Source organism: Ailuropoda melanoleuca, chromosome 2 (assembly GCF_002007445.2).
Source record: "Ailuropoda melanoleuca isolate Jingjing chromosome 2, ASM200744v2, whole genome shotgun sequence".
NCBI classification, from domain to species: domain Eukaryota; kingdom Metazoa; phylum Chordata; class Mammalia; order Carnivora; family Ursidae; genus Ailuropoda; species Ailuropoda melanoleuca.
This window is the reverse complement of record NC_048219.1, coordinates 192,642,614-192,661,338: the sequence shown is the minus strand read 5'-3', so window position 1 is coordinate 192,661,338 and position 18,725 is coordinate 192,642,614. Positions and strand designations below refer to the sequence as shown.

General features: G+C 54.1%; 1 protein-coding gene across 1 annotated transcript in view; it reads right to left on the bottom strand.

Moving 5' to 3' along the window:
- Positions 1–3,960: 3,960 nt before the first annotated feature.
- INPP5D (inositol polyphosphate-5-phosphatase D) overlaps positions 3,961–18,725 on the bottom strand; it is a 114,663-nt gene continuing 99,898 nt past the window's right edge. Inside the window, exons 21-27 of the mRNA XM_034655413.1 lie at positions 18,447–18,529; positions 16,685–16,772; positions 14,168–14,317; positions 12,468–12,564; positions 10,592–10,858; positions 5,903–6,509; positions 3,961–5,110 (exon numbers count right to left, since the gene is read on the bottom strand). Coding sequence (XP_034511304.1) covers positions 5,108–5,110; positions 5,903–6,509; positions 10,592–10,858; positions 12,468–12,564; positions 14,168–14,317; positions 16,685–16,772; positions 18,447–18,529 — 1,295 coding nt within the window. The 3' untranslated portion in view covers positions 3,961–5,107. The remainder of the gene's footprint in view (positions 5,111–5,902; positions 6,510–10,591; positions 10,859–12,467; positions 12,565–14,167; positions 14,318–16,684; positions 16,773–18,446; positions 18,530–18,725) is intronic.

The window sequence follows — 18,725 nt, the reverse complement described above, 5'->3', positions numbered from 1 at the left end:
CAGGGCTACAGTTGGGAGCGTGGCCAACTGTCACGCCTCCTGGCCTCTAGCGGCAGGGCTCACCACCACCACCCCTGCCCCACTCCACCTGCTCTGCAGGCTGGGGCCGGGGAGAGGCAAGGGGGGNTTGGGGCCCATTTCGGCACTGTGGCTCTCAAGTCTGGGCTCTTAGCTGCTCCCCCAACTGAATGCTATTTTAAAATAACTGAAGCAAGACAAACCATTTCTGGGGATATGCTCAAAATTAGACAGGAAAATTCTCTGGCCATCCCATGTACCAAAACATGACTCCACATAATTCCAAGGCCTCTCCTGCCTACCCTCCAGCCCTTCCCTCTCTTTCCCAGGGTCGCTGCCAGGGCTACAGTTGGGAGCGTGGCCAACTGTCACGCCTCCTGGCCTCTAGCGGCAGGGCTCACCACCACCACCCCTGCCCCACTCCACCTGCTCTGCAGGCTGGGGCCGGGGAGAGGCAAGGGAAGATGGTGCAAGTTCAGGTGGGCTCCTGAGAGCGAATCCCCCTTACCTTTTGCTCCCAGTTGCCTCACTGTCCTACTGTATTCTTGACCTGCCTAAACACACAAGCAGCATGTCACTGTCTGCTTGAGTCCCTGTGCCTCCCCACCTCCAACCCCGGTGCCTACAGAAGGAAGCAGGGGCTGTGAGTCATTTACTCGGTTAGGGAAGGAGGAAGAAGCCAACTGGGGAAGAAACGGAAGTGCTGGAGCTGAGTCTGGCGTTGGACAGGGCGATCCAGAGCTGCTCCGTGGTGACCGGGACTGCCGACAGGTCACGGACAGAAAGGAGGGCTGGCCAGCGCTGCCCTGGGGGCTACGGCCGGCTGCCTGCACAAGGACTTCCTCGTGTCCTTGAGGCCTGCTCCACCGGCTTGGGCGGCCTGAGCCGCTCTTGTCTGTGTGGCTAAAGCCATCCGACTAGCTCCCTGGCCTCACCTACTTACCCCCAGCCTCAACTAGTTCCTCTGCCTCAACTAGTGCCCCCTCTCCCCAAACTCCACTAGTCCCCTTGGCCTCAACTAGCCCTTCCTTGGCTTCATCTAGCCCAACTGGCCTCAGCCAGACCCCTGTTAGCAAGGCTTTCCCGTCCCCAACCTGCCCCTCATTCCTGGCCTTGTTCAGTCATTCTCTTGCCCACAGCTGGGGTGGGGGGTTTTTTACCCACCACCTTCCAGGACATTCCTACAGTCCCAGAAGGCCCGACTCAGCGCCCTCCCTCATCCCAGACTGGACCTTTTCCCTCCAGCTTCCTCAGGGTGATCTCCCCCGGGCCCGCCTGCACTGTCTGGCCTCCAGGAGAGAGGCTAGAGGCTCCTGCTGTTGTTCAGGGAGCCTGCACCAGGCCAGGCCCTGAGTCTCTGTGAGCTGGGCTCAGGAATCTGCTCAACCGCACCATCAGGCAGAAGACGTCCTTCTCCCCATTTTAGAGACAAGCAGACTGAGGTTCGGAAAAGCTAAGTGCCCAGTATGAGATTATACTTGTAGGAAATGAGAAACAAGACATTCAAACTCCATTCCCTCTGACCCCACAGCCCAGGATAGGCCACCCCCACCTTGAGGTCCCCCTTAATAGGCATGCTGGTCCCCAAGGCCCAGCACATGCCATCAACACCTATGTGGCTGAGGGAAAGACTGAGCTGGGCACAGCTGGGGTGTAAGCACTCACAGACAAGCCCCGGGGCCTGCTCTGTGGTGACCTGACAGAAAGGGTCAGCGCAGACCACCATTTAATCAGCAAACATGTCAGCGCTGTTCCGGAGCAGCATGGATTTCCCAAAATGGGACCTTTCTGGATGGGAGATGTCCTTCTTGGACGGTGGGTGGGGGCGTCTGTGGGGGTGAGACCAGGCATTTGCATTATAAAGGTCTCTTTCCACCGGAGTGCAGGCTGGGAGCTACTGTTTGCCGCCTTGCAGAAAGCTTCGAGGCCTTCAGATGGCTGGATCTCCATGGAAATTAGTTTGCAGAGAGAAAGGAGCTATTTTGAGGACAAGTGAAGATGAGAACCTGTAGGCTGGGGTTAGGGAAGGTAGCTGTGGGAGAGAGCTTTTCTGAATGACTCACTAACTTCCCTCCTATTGAGGTGGGGAAGAAAATGGCATGGCAAAAAAACCCCGGAAACCCAGGAAAAAGGAGGAGCGGCAGGGCTGACCCCTCCCTGGGGGAATGGCACGGAGTGGCGGCAGCAGGTGCACCCCCCGGGGGGGGGGCCTCAGTGGGAGTGGAGCTGGGGGTGAACCGCTATTAGGGCACATTCACCACGATTACACCTTCCCATCAGCATAAAATCTGCTGTTTCAACCAGCGTTCATATAACCATGCAAAGAAGGAAAAATTAAGGAAAAAATGGCTGCAGCAGCTTCTGCTGTCACAGAGGGCAACGGAATTCCTCTTCGGAGCGGGGGCACTTTTGTAGGAAAGCGTGTTAATCAATTCGCCTTCTCGGTTAGGGAGCCTGGGGAAGACTAGCTGAAACAAAACAGAGGAAAATTCCTTAAGTGATAAAGAGGTGGGGGTTTCTGGGTCCCCAAGTCATCCTGCCATAGGAGGGGGGCGGCTGTTTGGGGGGCCAGGATTGCGAACACACCAGACACAGCAGAGAGAGCTGGCTGGAGTGGCCCCCCAGTGGTGGCAGGCCGGAGCCCAGGGGGAAGGTGGTCAGGGACCTCAAGGGGGAAGGGGGTGAGGGGCTGAGCGGCTGAGAGGATGTAGGTCTTACATTTCAGTTTCCATTCCATCCCAGTGGGCCATTACCCATCATCTGACAGAGCCTGGTTGGTACTCACACAGCCCATGGTTGGGCTTGGGGGAAGCCCATGAGGGGCACTGAACTTGCTCAGGCCACTAGAACCCAGAGCAAAAGATGCTGGGGAGTCCAGGGTGCACCTCACTGTGCTGGTCCTCAATTCACTTCTCCTGGGAACCCTCAGAAATGGTGGGGAGGGTCTGGATGTCTGTTCTAGGCGGGGGTGTTAGCTACAGCACTATCCTTAGACCTGAGTGGGCCACTACAGGTAGCTCCCAGAAGGTCACCCCATCCTGGCAGCCAGTGGGGTCCCCAGGAGCCCCAGGAATCATGCCCACGTCTTCAGCCATGGGGTGATGGCTATGGAGGGGGGTTTGACCAAAAGGCCGTCTGGGTGTCTCCAGCTGTCCTTCTACCCTGGCCCTTGGCCAGAGAGTCAGGAGGCTGCTACCTGGGGACTTGGGTGTTTCTGTGTGAGGAGCAGAAGTGTGCTTGCAGGGTGAGGGGGTCCCACCTGAGCGTGGTGAGGCGCTGTGGTCACAGTGGGCTTTCAGCCTCGCCCCTGCGTGTCCACAAGCCACGGCTGCAGGGCAGCGAATCGTTTGCTCCATGGCTGCTAAGAACACCACTCCCTCAAGCTCGGCCGAGTCCAGGCCTGGTGTCTGAACTGGAGCAGAGGCTGAGGAGCCTGAGGTGGTGGGAACAGCTGCCGGGGCTGAAGTGCCCTGGAAGTGGGGCCATGCGGCCCCCACGCTGGCGCTCGGGGTGCGGGCTGCTCCCGGGCCCGCGGACAGTCCGAGTCGCTCCTTGTACTGCTGGGAGCTGAGGCCCACACCGTGGGGGTTGTTTACGTGTGTGTATGGTCTCTGGCGCTTAGCAATCAACACTTACAAAAGCCAGGAGGAACGTGTGGCTGCAGGACAGCGGCTGTGCGTGTGGGGTGATGATGTCAGCGGAAGTTGGCTGGCCGCACGGTGCCTGGAGTCCACAAAGCTGTGTGGCATTTACTGCTGTTCCTGGTCTATGCCAACTTCTAACTGGTTCTACGACAGCCCCTCTAGTCAGGGGACTAGTCAGCCCATCACCACCACGAACCCAAACAACCTCCCCCGCCCCCCGCCTGCTGGCCTGCAGAGCCGACAGCCTAGACGTGTGTCTGTGGCTGAACGTCAGGAAAAAATGCCACACGGCTGGGAGCTGAGTGAGAAAGGCACAATTTATTGGTCACACAGATGGACACACACGGGGACGTGGGGTGCGTACCCATTCTCCTGCACTCATACTTCTGGATTTGGTTTCCTACACTAATTCTGTATGTCAAAAAGCAACACAAGAAAAGACATCACCAATCTACTCTCCTAGTAACCAAGGAAGCAGGGCCCAAAGCCACAGGGTTCGAAAGAAACGCCTGCACTGTTCCGAGAGCCGGAGCCGAGAGGCTCACCTCCCTGGCAGCCAGCCAGAGCAGCTCGGCTTTCAGGAGCGACAGCAGAGACTTTTCTATGGGCACAAAGAGATAAGTGGCGGGAGGGCGGGTTCGGCTCCAACCACGGCCTGGTGATGGCTGCCCACCTCACGGAGGGCCTGGCACCTCTAGCATGAGTTGAAGCTGGATCGCTCCCCTGGAGTAGGAGCTGATTTTCCTTCTCCTTCCGACTAAAGAACTGAGGAGACAGAGATCCCTTCTCTCCACGCCAGCTCTGCTGGAGCCCCGGGGCTTTAGCTAAAGCAGCCAGCATCACTGAAGCTAGACAAGGCCAGGTTTGTTGTACCCTAAGTCAACCACTCACTCTTTAGCTCCCTAAAGCCCAAGCCCTGTCTCGCTTCAGGAGGGCACTGGCCTTAATTTTTAATGCTTTGTCCAAACCGCTCAGAACACACATGTTCTGAACTGGGCGTCTGGAATGTGATTTTGGTCGGCTGAAGAAGACTCAACTCATGTTTGTAAAGCACTTAGCACAGTACCTGGCACGTGGTGAGTGCTCCATACACATAGCAATTATTATTATTAATATTATTATTATTATTTTATATCTCCACCTGCAAATCAGCGCTTTAGTTCCTTTCTTCAAAATGATGACCGGAACAAGGCTCATGGGTCCCAAGTACCAAGATCGAGCTGGGGGCCCAGGTACACTTTCCCTTCCGCCCTTAGCACTTGGTGCCAAGTTTCGCAGTCAGGACACTCTGCCGACCACACAGAAGCTAGGCCCTCTCCTGAAAAATAGGAAGCCCTGCACAGGAAGCTAGGTAGGAGGAGCCAACAGGGGGTCCTGGGGGAAGGTCCGAGTGGCTTCACGCTGTTCCTCTGGGCTCCCGTCTTGCTGGCAGCTCACGAGGGGCTTTACTGTGGGATAAAAACAGAAGACCGTCAGTGCCGTATTCTCCACCAGGCCAGATCTAACTAAAAGTGCCCATGTCCCTGCATGCTGTGGGCTAGATCAGGCTTCCTTCAACGTGGTGGTGATAAGAGCCAACACATTGTTCTAAGTACTTTCCATATATTCCAATATACATGCACATATAACATAGGCACAGAGGTCATGATTACAGTATGTGGAAGAAATAAAATACGCAATGTAAGACATGTAGTTTAGATGTAGATTATAACATAGTAATAATATATAACAAAATTTCATCCTCCCTGTAAACCAATGAGGCAGATTCCACTAATAGCCCCCTTTTTACAGATGAGTAAACTGAGGCTCAAGGCACAGAGCCAGGAGGTGGGAGAGCTGGGATTCAAACCCAAGACAGTCTGGCTCCAGAGGCGGTTCTTAAACACCATTGGTTTTGCTCAAAAAGAAATCTATTTTATAGGAAGGAAGGGGACAGTGTGTCTGAAGATTTTAAGTACTAAACTAACGATGACAACACAATGTAAGCGATCTGGCCTCTTTATTTATAGAGTTCCTACAGGGCAAACACAGGAGGGCTCACAGTTTATCCCCAGCATCTCATTTAACCCTTTCAGTGTAGGAGCAGCACCTTCGGGGACAGACAGGCGTAGGTTCAAGTCCTGGGATCTGAATGGGCACCTGGCTGTCGTATCACACGCATGCCACGTGCCCAGTGCAAGCCCCAGGGCTGGTGGGGTCCCGCGCGCGCGCACACACACACGCACGTGCCCCCCGCGCACCTGCATGGCCGCCCGGCTGAGCGGCGCGTCATCGGGCCGGTGCTTGCCGTGGTGGGGCAGCTCTGCGTTCTCGCGGTAGTCGCGGCCCTTAGAGTGCTGCAGGTGCAGGACCGCTGGGCTCTTGACGGGGAGCGGCGGCCGCTGCGCCGTTGGGGGCGGGGGCGGGGCCTGCGGGCTCAGTTCTGACCTGGAGGGCTTGATGGGCCTCTTGGCGGGCACCTGGGCTTGGAGGCTGGCGGGGGCCTTGGCCTTCCCCTGGCTCTTGTCCCCGGCCACTGGCCGGCTCTCGGCGGAGGACGAGCAGGTGAAGGAACGGAGCCGGGGCGTGGGGCTGAGGAAGGGCGTGGGTGCTGGCTTGCCTGTCCCCTTGGTGCCCTCGGCCTCCTGGGCTTTGGGGAGCAGGATGCTAGGTGACAAGATTCCTGGGTCCGGGCAGGGCAGGGGCTCCTTCCTCAGCATTTTGGGCGATTCCTGCTCTTTCCTGGGAAGCAGCTTTGGGAAAGAACTCACGGACCCATAAAGCGGGTTCTCAAACATCTCAGGCTTGGTCAGCTGCGCGTCCTCCTGAGGGGAAGGTTCTGTGGAGTTCTTGCCCAAGTCGCAGGGCCTGCAGGTGGGAGAGAGGAGACAGAGAAGAAGCACATTTGACGAACAGCTGCTTATCCCTAGGGGGTTTTCTTTTGGGGTGATCAGAACGTGTGGAGCCAGATGGAGGTGGGGGTTGCCCAACTTCGTGATTGTACCGAGTGCCACCTCACTGTTCACCTTAAAACCGTCAATTTTGGTGCAGGGGAGGGGCTAGATGGGTGATGAGTATTAAGGAGGGCACTTGTATTGAGCACTGGGTGTTACAGGTAAGTGATGAATCACTAAATTCCACTCCTGAAGCCAATATTACACTATCTGTTAATGGACTAGAATTTAAAAATTTGAAAGAAAAAAAAAAAGCATCTAATAGTGATTTTCCTGGAGTTTCCAAAGAAGATTTCCTTCAATTTTGTTATGGGAATCTCACTTCAACTCAACAAAAATACAAAATGAGAGGAGCAGTACTATGTTGCTCAGACGCTGATGATCTCACAGGTAAGCCCACTTCTCGCCTCGACCGTTTCCACCATGAAAACTGTTCACGCCGAAGCGCTGGGAAGCAAGGGGGACTTCACTGAAGGTTTCGCAGGAAAAAGGGAAGAAGGAGCTCATTTACATGGTATGCCCAATACCAAAACCACCCCTTCAGTCCATGTCAGAGAAGCCTGCCCTCCACAGCCCCTGCCCCTCACAGCTGCCAAAAGACCTCCTCTCCTGGACTCCCTCGAAGGAATCCGCAGGCTCTGTTATCTCTAGCAAATTCCATCCTGACTCTCAGGAGAACAGAAGCCTGCAGAGCGCCAGACCTCCTCAGTGACCATCTATGCTCTGTGAGGGCCCCAGCTCAAGGAGCCCCATTTATTTTTATTTTCTTTATTTTTTAAAAGATTTTATTTATTTATGTGACAGAGATAGAGACAGCCAGCAAGAGAGGGAACACAGCAGGGGGTGTGGGAGAGGAAGAAGCAGGCTCCCAGCGGAGGAGCCCGATGTGGGCCTCGATCCCGGAACGCCAGGATCACACCCTGAGCCGAAGGCAGACGCCTAACGACTACACTACCCAGGCGCCCCAGGAGCCCCATTTAACAGACATGTAGGAGCCCCCCTACGTGTGAGATGCTGCCCCAGGCATAGGATGGGGCCATGAACCAGATGAAGCAGGGGTCCCATGCTCCTAATTCACACGGCATTCTTCACATAGTCCTCTCCCCACAGAGCTCCTGAGTGTGCTTTCCTTCATGTCCTCACTCAGAGCAGGAAAGAAAAAAATGGCGGTCATGCCGAAAATCTGAGGGAGCCTGGAGAGATGTGAGCCAGCACCAGGGAGAGAAGCCAGTGGCAAGCCAACAGGCCTGTCTGACGCCGGGCAGCGCCGGAACTCCATGCTGCAACTCAGAGGAGGTAAGAGCTGCCTTTATTTATGTGGTTCCTGAAATATTGCTGCTCTGATGCGAGGTGATTTCCTGCTGAGCGAATTATAACCAGGAATGGGAACAGGTTTTACTTTTTGGCCAACAGCACAATCTCCTGGGGGAGCGTTCTGGGTTCTGCTTTCTGTAGAAAAAAGGGAAGCAGGTCCCTTGGAACCCACTGAAGTGTTTACTGATGGAATGTGCGCTGAAACACTGTTCCGAAGTTGCTGACCAGCCAAGGCTAATAGACTCTTTCTGGAATAGACGTGGGCTCAGGGGACAGAGGCGAGACGTCATTGTCACACAGGTGCCAGTGAGACGAGAGGACGTGGGTGTGGGGGAGGCAAGCCTCAGGGACGTGCCCCTAAAGGGGGCTTGACTGTAGACTCACTTTTTTGCTCATTACTCTTTGGAAAGACCTAGAAGCAGCTGCATAACCAGAAATGTTGGGGCCTTGAACAAAGACTTCAGAAAGCTGCTCCACCACCTAAGGCCACCCTCTGCACCCCTGTCTGGATCCTCAAATATCTCTGCTATGAATTAGTGCAGGGAGGAAGGTGCAAGAAGGTCCAAGCAGCATTGACCAGAAGTTTCTGATGAAGCGTCAAGAAGTAGAAAAGAAAAACACATGGCCTGATTCCTCGCCTTCCAATGACTGAGACAGGAGGATTAGGGGGCAGTGCCAGGAAGAGCATTTTGGTGATTCCAGAGCTCCCTCTCTGGGAAAAGAGTAGGGAGATCGGGACAAGTTATCTCTTCCATCTGAGAGGGAACTTCTGCAGTCCTAGAGAGGGGAAGTCTTGGTGGTGGTGGTGGTGGGGGGGGAATGGGGTAAAAACCACACAAAATATAAAAAGTCCCTGACCACAGGTTACAAGAAACCAAGTCCCCTAGGAGGCCGGGGTTGTGGAATGAGTGCCCCAATATCCAGGGCACAGAGGTAATTCATTCTTCTGGTAAAATAACCCCACTTCTCAGATTCCAGAGTCTTCCTTTCTAAAGCTTCAAACCCCACCCTGGGGGCCTCTTGCCTATGAATGTCCCTGCCCTGAAGCTGTCACCTGTGGAACCAGAGAGGACACGTTCCCACCCAGTTCCATGCTGTGTGCTGTATGCAAGTCGTTCGGCACAAAGAGACACCAACTTTGGGAAGTTAAAGACATTTCAAGAATCTCCTTGTTCTTTGGGGTTGTTTACGGCTCCAATTCCTGGGGCTGCCGAAGAGGCACCTCAGCACCCCCGTATGAGGCTTCTGTCCTCATTTTCCCAGGGAGGAAACGGAGGCTGTTTCCCCTTCTCCCAAGCTTCTTATGGAGTGACCGGAGTACAAAACTATTATTGACAAACTCTGGAAGCCAAAGGCTCAGAGACAGACAGACGGAGCTCAGGGGCAGGCCTTGTCATCATCCTGTCCTATATCCTTCTCCCCTCCACTCGTCCGCCCGATTTGTTCTTAGAGAAAAAGCTTGAGAGACAAACCACAAAGTGCCTCTCCACCCAGAGGAAACTCCAGCCAGGCCAGGTGTGCAAAGGTGGGAGGTGGCATGAGATAAGAATGACGCCTGGGAGGCGCAGTCGGTGAAGCGTCTGCCTTCGGCTCAGGTCATGATCCTGGGTCCTGGGATCGAGCCCTGCATTGGGCTCCCTGCTGAGTGGGAAGCCTGCTTCCCCCCCTGCCCCTCCCCCTGCTCATGCTCCCACACTATCTCTCTCTCTCAAATGAATAAATAAAAAATCTAAAAAAAAAAAAAAAAAAAAAAAAAAAAAAAAAAAAAAGAAGAATGTTTGACAACGTTCCCTTCCCTGGCTGCTCAGATAAGGCGGACACTGACCTCACAGAGAGGGAGCAAGTCCAGAGCAGCCCCCCTGCAGTCATCCAAAGACAGCCACCAAGGAAAGATGATGCTCGTGGTATCTGGTACAGCTCCAATCACTGTTCATTGGGATCTGCACTTTCCATTTCCCGGTCACGCTGTGCTTACTGGAAAACTCGCAGGGCTCCCTATGTGGCATTTCCACAACGTGCTCATGGATGGGTTCTTGGGACACGGCACCCATGAGAAGGGGCTGTGGCTTTGGCTGCCCGGCCTGGGCCCCTCCCAACTCTGTCCTCCTGGCCTGTGCTGCCCTGCCCTGTGCAGGTTGGCTTTCTCTGGGCTCCTGGCCTTTCCCCAAGTTTCTTGGCCAAACCCCTCCTCCTGCAGGCCAGCGGCTCTCCTGCCCTTTGCACTCCCCCAGGACTGCTGTGTTTTTGTGATTGGCCGCACAAGGAGGGACAGAAAAGTTATGGGATGGGAACAGGAACCTCGTGGCTGAAAAGGCAGGGGAACTCAGAGCTGGGGAAGGAGGAAATCCCCACCTGTTCCTTGGGAGATTGCATGAAGGTTCGCTAGTTATAGAAATGTATTTTCCAAAAAATGTAGTTTTTATAGGAAGCTGTTTTAGGGGGCAGTAACTTTAGAATTTTCTATGTTTTTAAAACTCTTTCAAACTTACACCAATAGGGTGGGATATGGAGATTTCTCCATAGGCATTTCTCAAGTGCTTCCTGTGTTCCAGGGCCTCCCTGAGGAGTCGATGGTCACAGTGGACACACAACCCTACCCTCATGCCGCTTCTATTCTAGGGTTGGGCTCCCCAGTGGTGAAAACCCAGAGAAGGCAGAGGGCTTGATGAAGAGGACGCTCACCTTGACTCCTGTGTCCTGGGGCAGGGACCCCGCGCTGCTGTCGACGATGAAAACTTCTTCGGGGATACAGGTGGCTGGGAGGGTGGTGTTGGGGGGCTCTCTCCCCTTCCAGGCCCCAGGGAGGAGTCCTTGAGAGGCTGGTCATAGCTCCAGGCTGTGGGCTGCTGGTCAGGGGACAGGGACTGCTTCATGTGCCCAAAGGGTACCACCCCCATGTAGTTGGGGTTGATGATTTCATTGATGCTGGAGCCGCTGCCTGGAGGGACCCTGGAAGGGGGAGACACACCAAGTCACACCCCAGGGCTCCCTTCCGTCCTCCAGGTCAGCACCACAGGAGGACAGTGTCCTCTGAGGTCCCTTAGGGCCCCCCAGGCCCTCTGCTACTCCTTCACTTTTTGGACAGTGGATGGATGGATTGATTCATACAACAAAGTAGTTACTGAGGGCCTAGTAAGCCCCAGGCCTTGGGCCAGAAGGGAACATAGGCGTGAACAAGGTGGCCCCGGTCTCTGTTCTCATGGGACCCACAGTGCACAGGAGGAGGCAGAGAAAGAAGGAAGGGGAGACAGGGGTAAGAATGTGCAAAGGCCCTGTCGGGAGGGGCTTGACCTGCTGCAGGAGAGTCTGAAGGCCTGTGAGCAAGTGGGGAGGACGGATAAGAGGCTGGCGAGGCCGGGCTGAGCGGGTGCAGGGAGGGCAGGGCTGGGGGGTAAAGGAAGGGCTGCACCTGGGATGTGTCGGCTTGCACGTCTGTGTCAGCATCAGAATGGAGATGGCCGTGCAGGCATTTGGAAAGGCGAGTGGGAGGTCACAGAAGTCAAGGCTGGAACCTCAAATGTGGGGGCAGGGGGGAGCAGAGTTCAGCCTAACGCTGTGGAGGGGATGGCCTGGCCCCAGCTGAGGTGACAGGAAATCAGGTGCAAGGGGTGGGGCAGGCGTTAAGGGCAAGGGCTGGCCACACAGGTGGTCTGTGGACCCAGAGGAGGGGAGGAAGCTGGGCTCTACAGCAGCGTTTGGGATTTCGCTTCGGCCAATCTGCCCCCACAATAGGCAAGCTGCCACAGAGAAGGTGACCAACCCCGCCATCTGGCTTGATTCTAGCACTTGGGACCACATTGGTGAGCCGAGGGGACCCTGCTGTTGGGGACTGCTGTCCCCTCGTCATAGAGCCTTTAACGTCTGCATTATTCCCAATCAAGGCTCTGCCGAGAGCAACCTGTGTGCATTTTCCTCAATGATCTTTTCCCCTGGGAAAAATGGGGCTCCTTGACCACAGAGCCATGCCTGCTGTTGTCTCTGGTCCCCGGGAGACACGGGAGCCATTCCCTCTCTGTAGCGGCTTCACCCTGGACTGTGTCTTTCTGCTAGGCTGGGAATGCCTAAGTCAGGGGCTGCACCAACTCTGCCTTGGTTTGTCTAGAATCTGACACGTGCCAAGTGCTTAGCTAGTGTCAGTGAATTGACCTTTCTTTCTTTTTTCTTTTTTTTTTAAAAGAGAGAGAGAGTGAGCGAGAGCAGGGGAGGGGCAGAGGGAGAGAGAATCTTAAGGAGACTCCACGCCCAGTACAGAGCCTGACGCGGGGCTCCATCTCATGACCCTGAGATCATGCCCTGAGCTGAAATCAAGTCAGATGCTCAACTGACTGAGCCACCCAGGTGCCCCCTGAACTGCTTTCTGTCATGGAAACGTCTCCCAGGCCTGACACTGGCACACCCGCCTCCCCGGAGCTGGCAGTGGGACAGCGCCCGTCCTGGGCCAGAGCTTCCGTCCTTCCCCGTCCTTGGTTTCTCTGTGCTCCACTCACCCCCTCCTGGGTCCTGGGTCTGCAAAACCCCACTAGTTTGTAGGGAAACGCTGGCAGCCCCCCTGCTCTACCTGTTGGTAGGTTCCCACTGCTTCATGGGGTCGTGGCTGGTGAGGCTCTTCAGGGACTTGGGCCCACTGGACTCATCTCGCTCAGTCTTCACAAAGTCTGCAAGGAAAGAGCCAGGAAAGAGAACGTGAGGTCCGGTGCCCAGTTTGGGCAGGACGGCATAGAGGGTTCCACTGGCAGCTGAAGCCGGACAGTGAATAATGGCTGGCTGGGCGGTGGGCTACGCAGGATTCTGAGGCCTCATGCACGTTCAGTGATGGACTTGTTATGCCTGCCTTGGGTGCAGAGGGAGGAGAGCTGGCACATAGGTGTGACCCAGAGTTATCATTTCCTGGGACATTTTCAACTTGCTGGTGCCACAAGGGACAAACAAATATTTCTCGGGAGATCGCATGAAACCAACAGACCCAGGTGGCTCCACGAGAGCATCTGATACCGAAGGCCACCTAGTTTATACGGAGGGGAAAGAATCTGGAACAGACTCCTTGCAGAGCTCGAAGCCTGACACGGGGATTGATCTCACCACAACCCTGAGATCGTGACCTGAGCTGAAACCAAGCGTCGGATGCCTAACTGGCTGAGCCACCCAGGCGCCCCTCAAGCAGAGAGGTTTGAACGTCATGGATACTACTTAAGACTACACGTTCATTTCCAGGTTTTAAAATTGTAGCCAGGATTCTGAGAAAATTAAAGATTTGAGTCTCAGACACTTCCTCGTGTTCCCTGCTTGCAGGGTCTCTGGGCCGCATTTCAATATTCCCCAGGGAGCAGTGACAGTTCTTATCTACAAGATGAAGCATTTATAGTTGCCTACTGGGAATCAGCAGGGTCTCCTCTGGGGACAGACAGGAGATGACTCCCCAAGGCTGGGATTTCACAGGGGGTAAGGAAACACCTCCAATGAGTATTTGTTCCCAAGCGTGGCTACACTGGTGTCATTTCTGAGAACCACGACAGAGGCCTCCTCCCAATGGCCCACAGAAGGAAGCAAGTGTCGTTTTGCAGGACACAAAGATTTGAGGTCAAGTTGGAAGAGGTGCTGGGGGATCCTGCCAGGGAAAAGAAGACCCCAAGATGCTGCTATTTTGGATGGTAGCGAAAAAAGCCAAAAAAATGTGCTAAGGACGGGGGAGAGGGGGAGCTTGTTGGTGTGTATGGTGTATGAGACAGCCTAGAAGGCCCAGAGCCCTGGGAGGCACCAGAAGGGCAGGGCGTGGACATGTATGTGTGTGTGTGAGCTGTACATCACGTGGCCACGAGGAAGAACGGGACACGTGGGAACTTCTAGAAATTCTAAATCCTAACTGTAGCCAGTGCCTTCGCTTGTAGCCTAGAAAGAGCTATTTAGGATCGGGCAGCTTTCTTGTGTCATCTTGGTCCTTTGGTGGAGGTGCTAACCGAGAGTGACAAGGCCTAAGAGCTGAATCTAAGACAAGAGCAGAGCACCCAGAACATTCACAAGCTTCACATCCCAACAGATGGAAGGTGATGTGCAAATCATGGGGTGTTGTGGTTCTATAGGGAAATTTTGGAATCAACTCAGAATGGGGCTAGATGGCCTCGCATATCCCTTCTGATGGTGGATTTCTGTTCTGAGGCCAGAGCAGAGAGAATAGCCAATGGCTGGGCTGAGAGACACCTCATTCCTGTCCCTCCCCGAGCAGCACTGAAGAGGAGCAGGGGAGTGGTCATGCTCACTTACCGTAGAGCTTCTCCCTCATCTTGCCTTGGGAGGTCTGCAGCTTAATCTCCCCCCGGAAGTGGCCCGTCATCTCTCCGTGGTGGGTGAGGGGTGTGTAGATGGGGAGCTGAGTTTCCGTGGCCTCTAACCGTAGAGCGATGCAGCCCTCGCCTAGGGAGGTGGGGACAAGAGTCATGTCAAGAGCCGCCATTTCACAGGAGAAACACCGTGCGTTTGGCCTGCAGATTTAGCTCCACTGCCCAAAGATGATCCTTCGAAACGATGTCCAAGGCAGGGATTATCGAATAAACCTTTTGGAACAACTTGGGGAAAACATGTCAGACCTTACAGTGAAGTGAGCTACATGTGGATTAGATGGTGTAAGAAAAAAAAAAGAAAGAAAAAAATTTAAATCATAGAAAATCCAGCAGAAAAGCTAGACTTAACTGCTAATCTATTGCAGGAGGGAATGATAACTTCCCAGGGTTTGAAGCAATGTAAGAAACGACAAAACAGACTGACAGATAAGAGGATATAAACGCTTAGAACTTCTGCAAAGAGAAAAAAAGGAAAAATGGGAGACTGATGATGGCTTCACAAAGAGAGTATTTTAGGTGAACCCCATGAGGAACTCCTCAAAATCAAATCCCAGCAGATAACTGGGCAGATAACCCAAGCAGATATTTCACACAAAAAAGAATTGTAGCTGGTTGATTTCAATACATGGAAACTAGCTCAGTCTTCCCAGCCATCAAAAATGCAAATTCAGGCAGCACTAAGGGACTTTCTTACAGATAGGAAATTAGCACAAAATGGAAGGAAGGAAAAGGATTCCCAGGGCCAGCAAGGATCTGGGGACACCTGTTCACCGGGACACAGCAAGGTCACCATGGCAGGACACAGCCTTTACGGCAATCAGCTGGATACTGCATGTCAGGAATCACCAACCTATTTATACCCTTTGACCCAGCACACATGGGAACTTAACCTCAAGAGATGACCCAAAAGGATAAAAAATGTAGCTGAAGGAGGATAAAGAATGTTCACAAAGAGATCCCTCTCAGCATTGTTGATACCACAAACAGAAACAACTGGAAGGAAACCCATGGGATATTAGGGAGCCATTAAATACAGCCATCATGGAGGCTGTATGGGAGGGGGATTCTGGCATGTATCACCTAACCAGTCTCTCACTGGGTGAGGGAAGCAGACTAGAAAATGGTATCCCTATGATGGTTATAAATATAGACATCTATGTATGCTTTTGTATGAGGAAGTATGAGACCAAAATAAAAATGGTGGCTATAAGTAGGGATGAGACCGTGGGTTGACTTTTTTCCTGTTATTATGAAATGCTGTTTGTATGAATACAGGATGAAGAAACAGAGGAAGAAGACAGTATTTGAACAAGAAAACGGAACCATCTTTCCTTTGTGCCTGTGGCCTACCACCAAAGCTTCAAACACAGTGACTCTGCACGGATCCCTTCTCTTTGCCAGGCACAACGGGCAGGCCCTCCCCATCCAAGGCCAGCGCAATCCTTAGGCTCTGGCCACCCCTGCCCAGGCTCAGAGACCCTCTTTTTGGTGCTGACTAGAAGAGGGTGGAGGGCAGGATTCTGGAGCTGGGTTGCCTGGGTTCCAGTCCGAGGTCACCTCAGTGGCCATGTGACCTGGGACAAGTCACTTCATTTCCTCACCTGTGCAATGGGTGTAGCAATTGTACCTGTATCCCGGGGCTTCTGGCCGAGCCTGAACAGTCGGCAGCCGACACACACGAGCACTTTTTTGTGTCTACAGCCTCTTTCCATGTCGCTTCCCTGGGTCAGCATTAAGCACCTTCCAGTTCCTTCCACTGAAAACAAACACCCTCCCCAGACCCAGATCCACATTCTTGCCTGTCTCATGCATGGGGCTGCTTAATCTGGCTTCTGCCTCCAGCCTTTCTCTGGCCACCTGCTCCTCTCACCCTTGTGTTCTAGCCACACTGAATGTATCACGTTCCAGGGTGAACCTGACACTGGGCTGGAGCCACGGACTGGCTGAAGACAATGTCACAGAAGATGATGTCTCTCTAGTAGGATAGTAGGTGTCTGCCCAGTAGGGGCCCTGAGCAATGCCAGACAGACCTGGGTTCACATTAGGGCTCAGCCAGTTACTCCCTGTGGCTTGGGCAAGTCCCTTAACCTCTCTGAGCCTCAGTTTACTCACCTACTGGTTGGGAGAATAGTATCTGCTTTATAAGATCTTGTTAGGATTAAATAATCCCCGCAAAGCACCTGGCACAGAATCTGACACAGGAAAGACTCAATAAACGAGAGGCGTTGTGGCTGCTGGCTCTTCCTCCCAGAAGCCCGACGGGGCAGGAAGGATGATTTACCACTATTTGTCCTTCTGGCACCCCTGGGAGCGGAAGAGGAGTGGCAAGAGAGCAGGACGGTGGACGTCCCACGATGGAGATGCCACCGCCTCCCTTACATCACAGGCCACCCGCTACGAGCAGGTGCGGCACTGACAGCGCCTGTCCTGGGACCCTTACCATAGGATTCGTCGCTGTCGGAAGACTTAATGCTAATCAGGATGTGCTGGTCCAGCAGGTACTCGGGGTCAGAGATGATGGGCTTCAGCTGCACAGGGAAGGGCACACGGTTAGAGCCGCCCACTCAGGCACAGGTGGGGGTAGGCTGCCAGCCCAGATGAGGGGTGTGCCTGAGCAAACAGGACTGCAGGTGTTCTTATTAACCACATATGAATTTCTGCTTTTCATGTCCAAGATAGTAGGAAGGAACCACACGTCCACCCTCTCCAGCATGCGGGGTTCACTTGTTTCCCTGTCTCCCCACCAATCATACTGCACCCCAGGAGAGATCTGGACCCCAAGTGTGCCCCATGTCCCTACTTCCCTTCCCTCCTTTCCCCTCCCTTGCATACCCCAGCATCATGGAGGTGGGGGCCAGACTGACACAAAAGTGGCAATGGGACCAGGAACCGGGTCCAAATGCACCCCACTCCCCACCCCAGGCTTCCCCCCGGCAGGTGGCATTGTGGGTGGCATTGCTGGTGGCACAAAGGCCTGCCCTCCAGAGTGTCCCACAGGTTGTTGGGGGGTGGCTCAGCAAATGACAAGCACATATACCGAGCTCCAGCCCTGCCCTGCTCCTCCTACTGCAGCGAGGGATTGCTGGCTCCCGGCTGCCCGGCTGGCCTGGCTCAGGGCACGTTTGTGTCAGGCTTTGCACCTCGCCAGTGTAGGGCCGCACCCGTGCAAGCACAGGGAGGGGCTGTGTGTGTGCACGAGCTCCTAAGGCTGTTCCTCACACTGACACCAACACAGAGGGGCCTGATAAAAGAGGCCATACACTGCTCCAGGCTGCCCCCTTCCTTTCCATCCAGATGCCAGGAGACCTCTTGTGCGAGCCTCTGGGCGCCATGTTGCCCGACAGGATGGATTCTATCTCCATTCAGAAAGTTGCACAACAAATGACTGGATATCGCAGCAGGTGCTCGAGGGCACTCTCAGGTTCCAGGGCTGCACCCAACACTCAGTTCACTGACTTGTGATGACTGGCTCAAAGTTAGACCCGGGCTGGTGCTGCAGATGCAGGAAGACCCCACCCTCTCGGGCAGCAGCGGGAGCGGGGTGGTGGATAGCTGACCACCATCTTTTAAAGCTCACCTTGGGGGTCCCCTCCGAGGGAACCTTCCAGGAGACCCCTGGGACCCCTGCCATGAGTGATAGATCTGCCTGGCCCTGGACTCTCGTCTGCACACCTTTCCCTCGTTGTGTGACAAAGAAACAAGGTCCTACTCCACTGTGCACCCAGCATGAACCCTAGGGGAGGCCCACCATCAATTCAACATCACAAAAGCTCTGGGTCCCAGGGAGAAAACCATTTTCTTTTCTGCAAGAATGACAAATGTGTTCCACTAAGGTCTGCCTATGTGTTTTCAATTCCACCCTCTGCTCTCATGGGGTCATGGACACGTCAAGTTCTGAGTCCGGTATTTGGGTAGGAGCCAATGGACTCCCCCCTCTGCTCCTTCACTTGATCCTCCAAGCTGGGGCTGAGCAGGTGAAGGGCGCCGCAGGGGCATCAGGGCTCCAGGGGCTGTGGGCCTGTGTCTGTCACTGCAGCTGTGTGATGGTGAACCAACCTCTCTGGAATCTGCCTCAGTTTCCTTCTTTGCAAAGTCACGTGGTCAGACAAGCCCATCTCTAGATCTCTTCCATGATCAATTACGGGAACTGAAATCCATTTAGGAATATTGGGGCCCCTGGCTACATCCTGTTCTTGATTTACCTTTGGAAGGGTCTCGCCAAACTTCACCACCAACTCCCCTTCGCTTCCTTCTTCATTTTCTCCTTCCTGACTCTTGACAAAACCTGTCAGAGGACAAGCAGGCTGGTTTTCAGAAAATGGAACAAGAGCCAGACAGAAAAGCCTCCTAGGGTCGTCCCACCCAGACCAATGAAGATACTCTCCCTTTTCTATCTGTAGGGGCCACAGCCCCGTTCAGGAGTCAGGCTTGTGGGGGATTCTGTTTTGGTGTAGGGCATGGTCATTTGCCAATATGGTTGA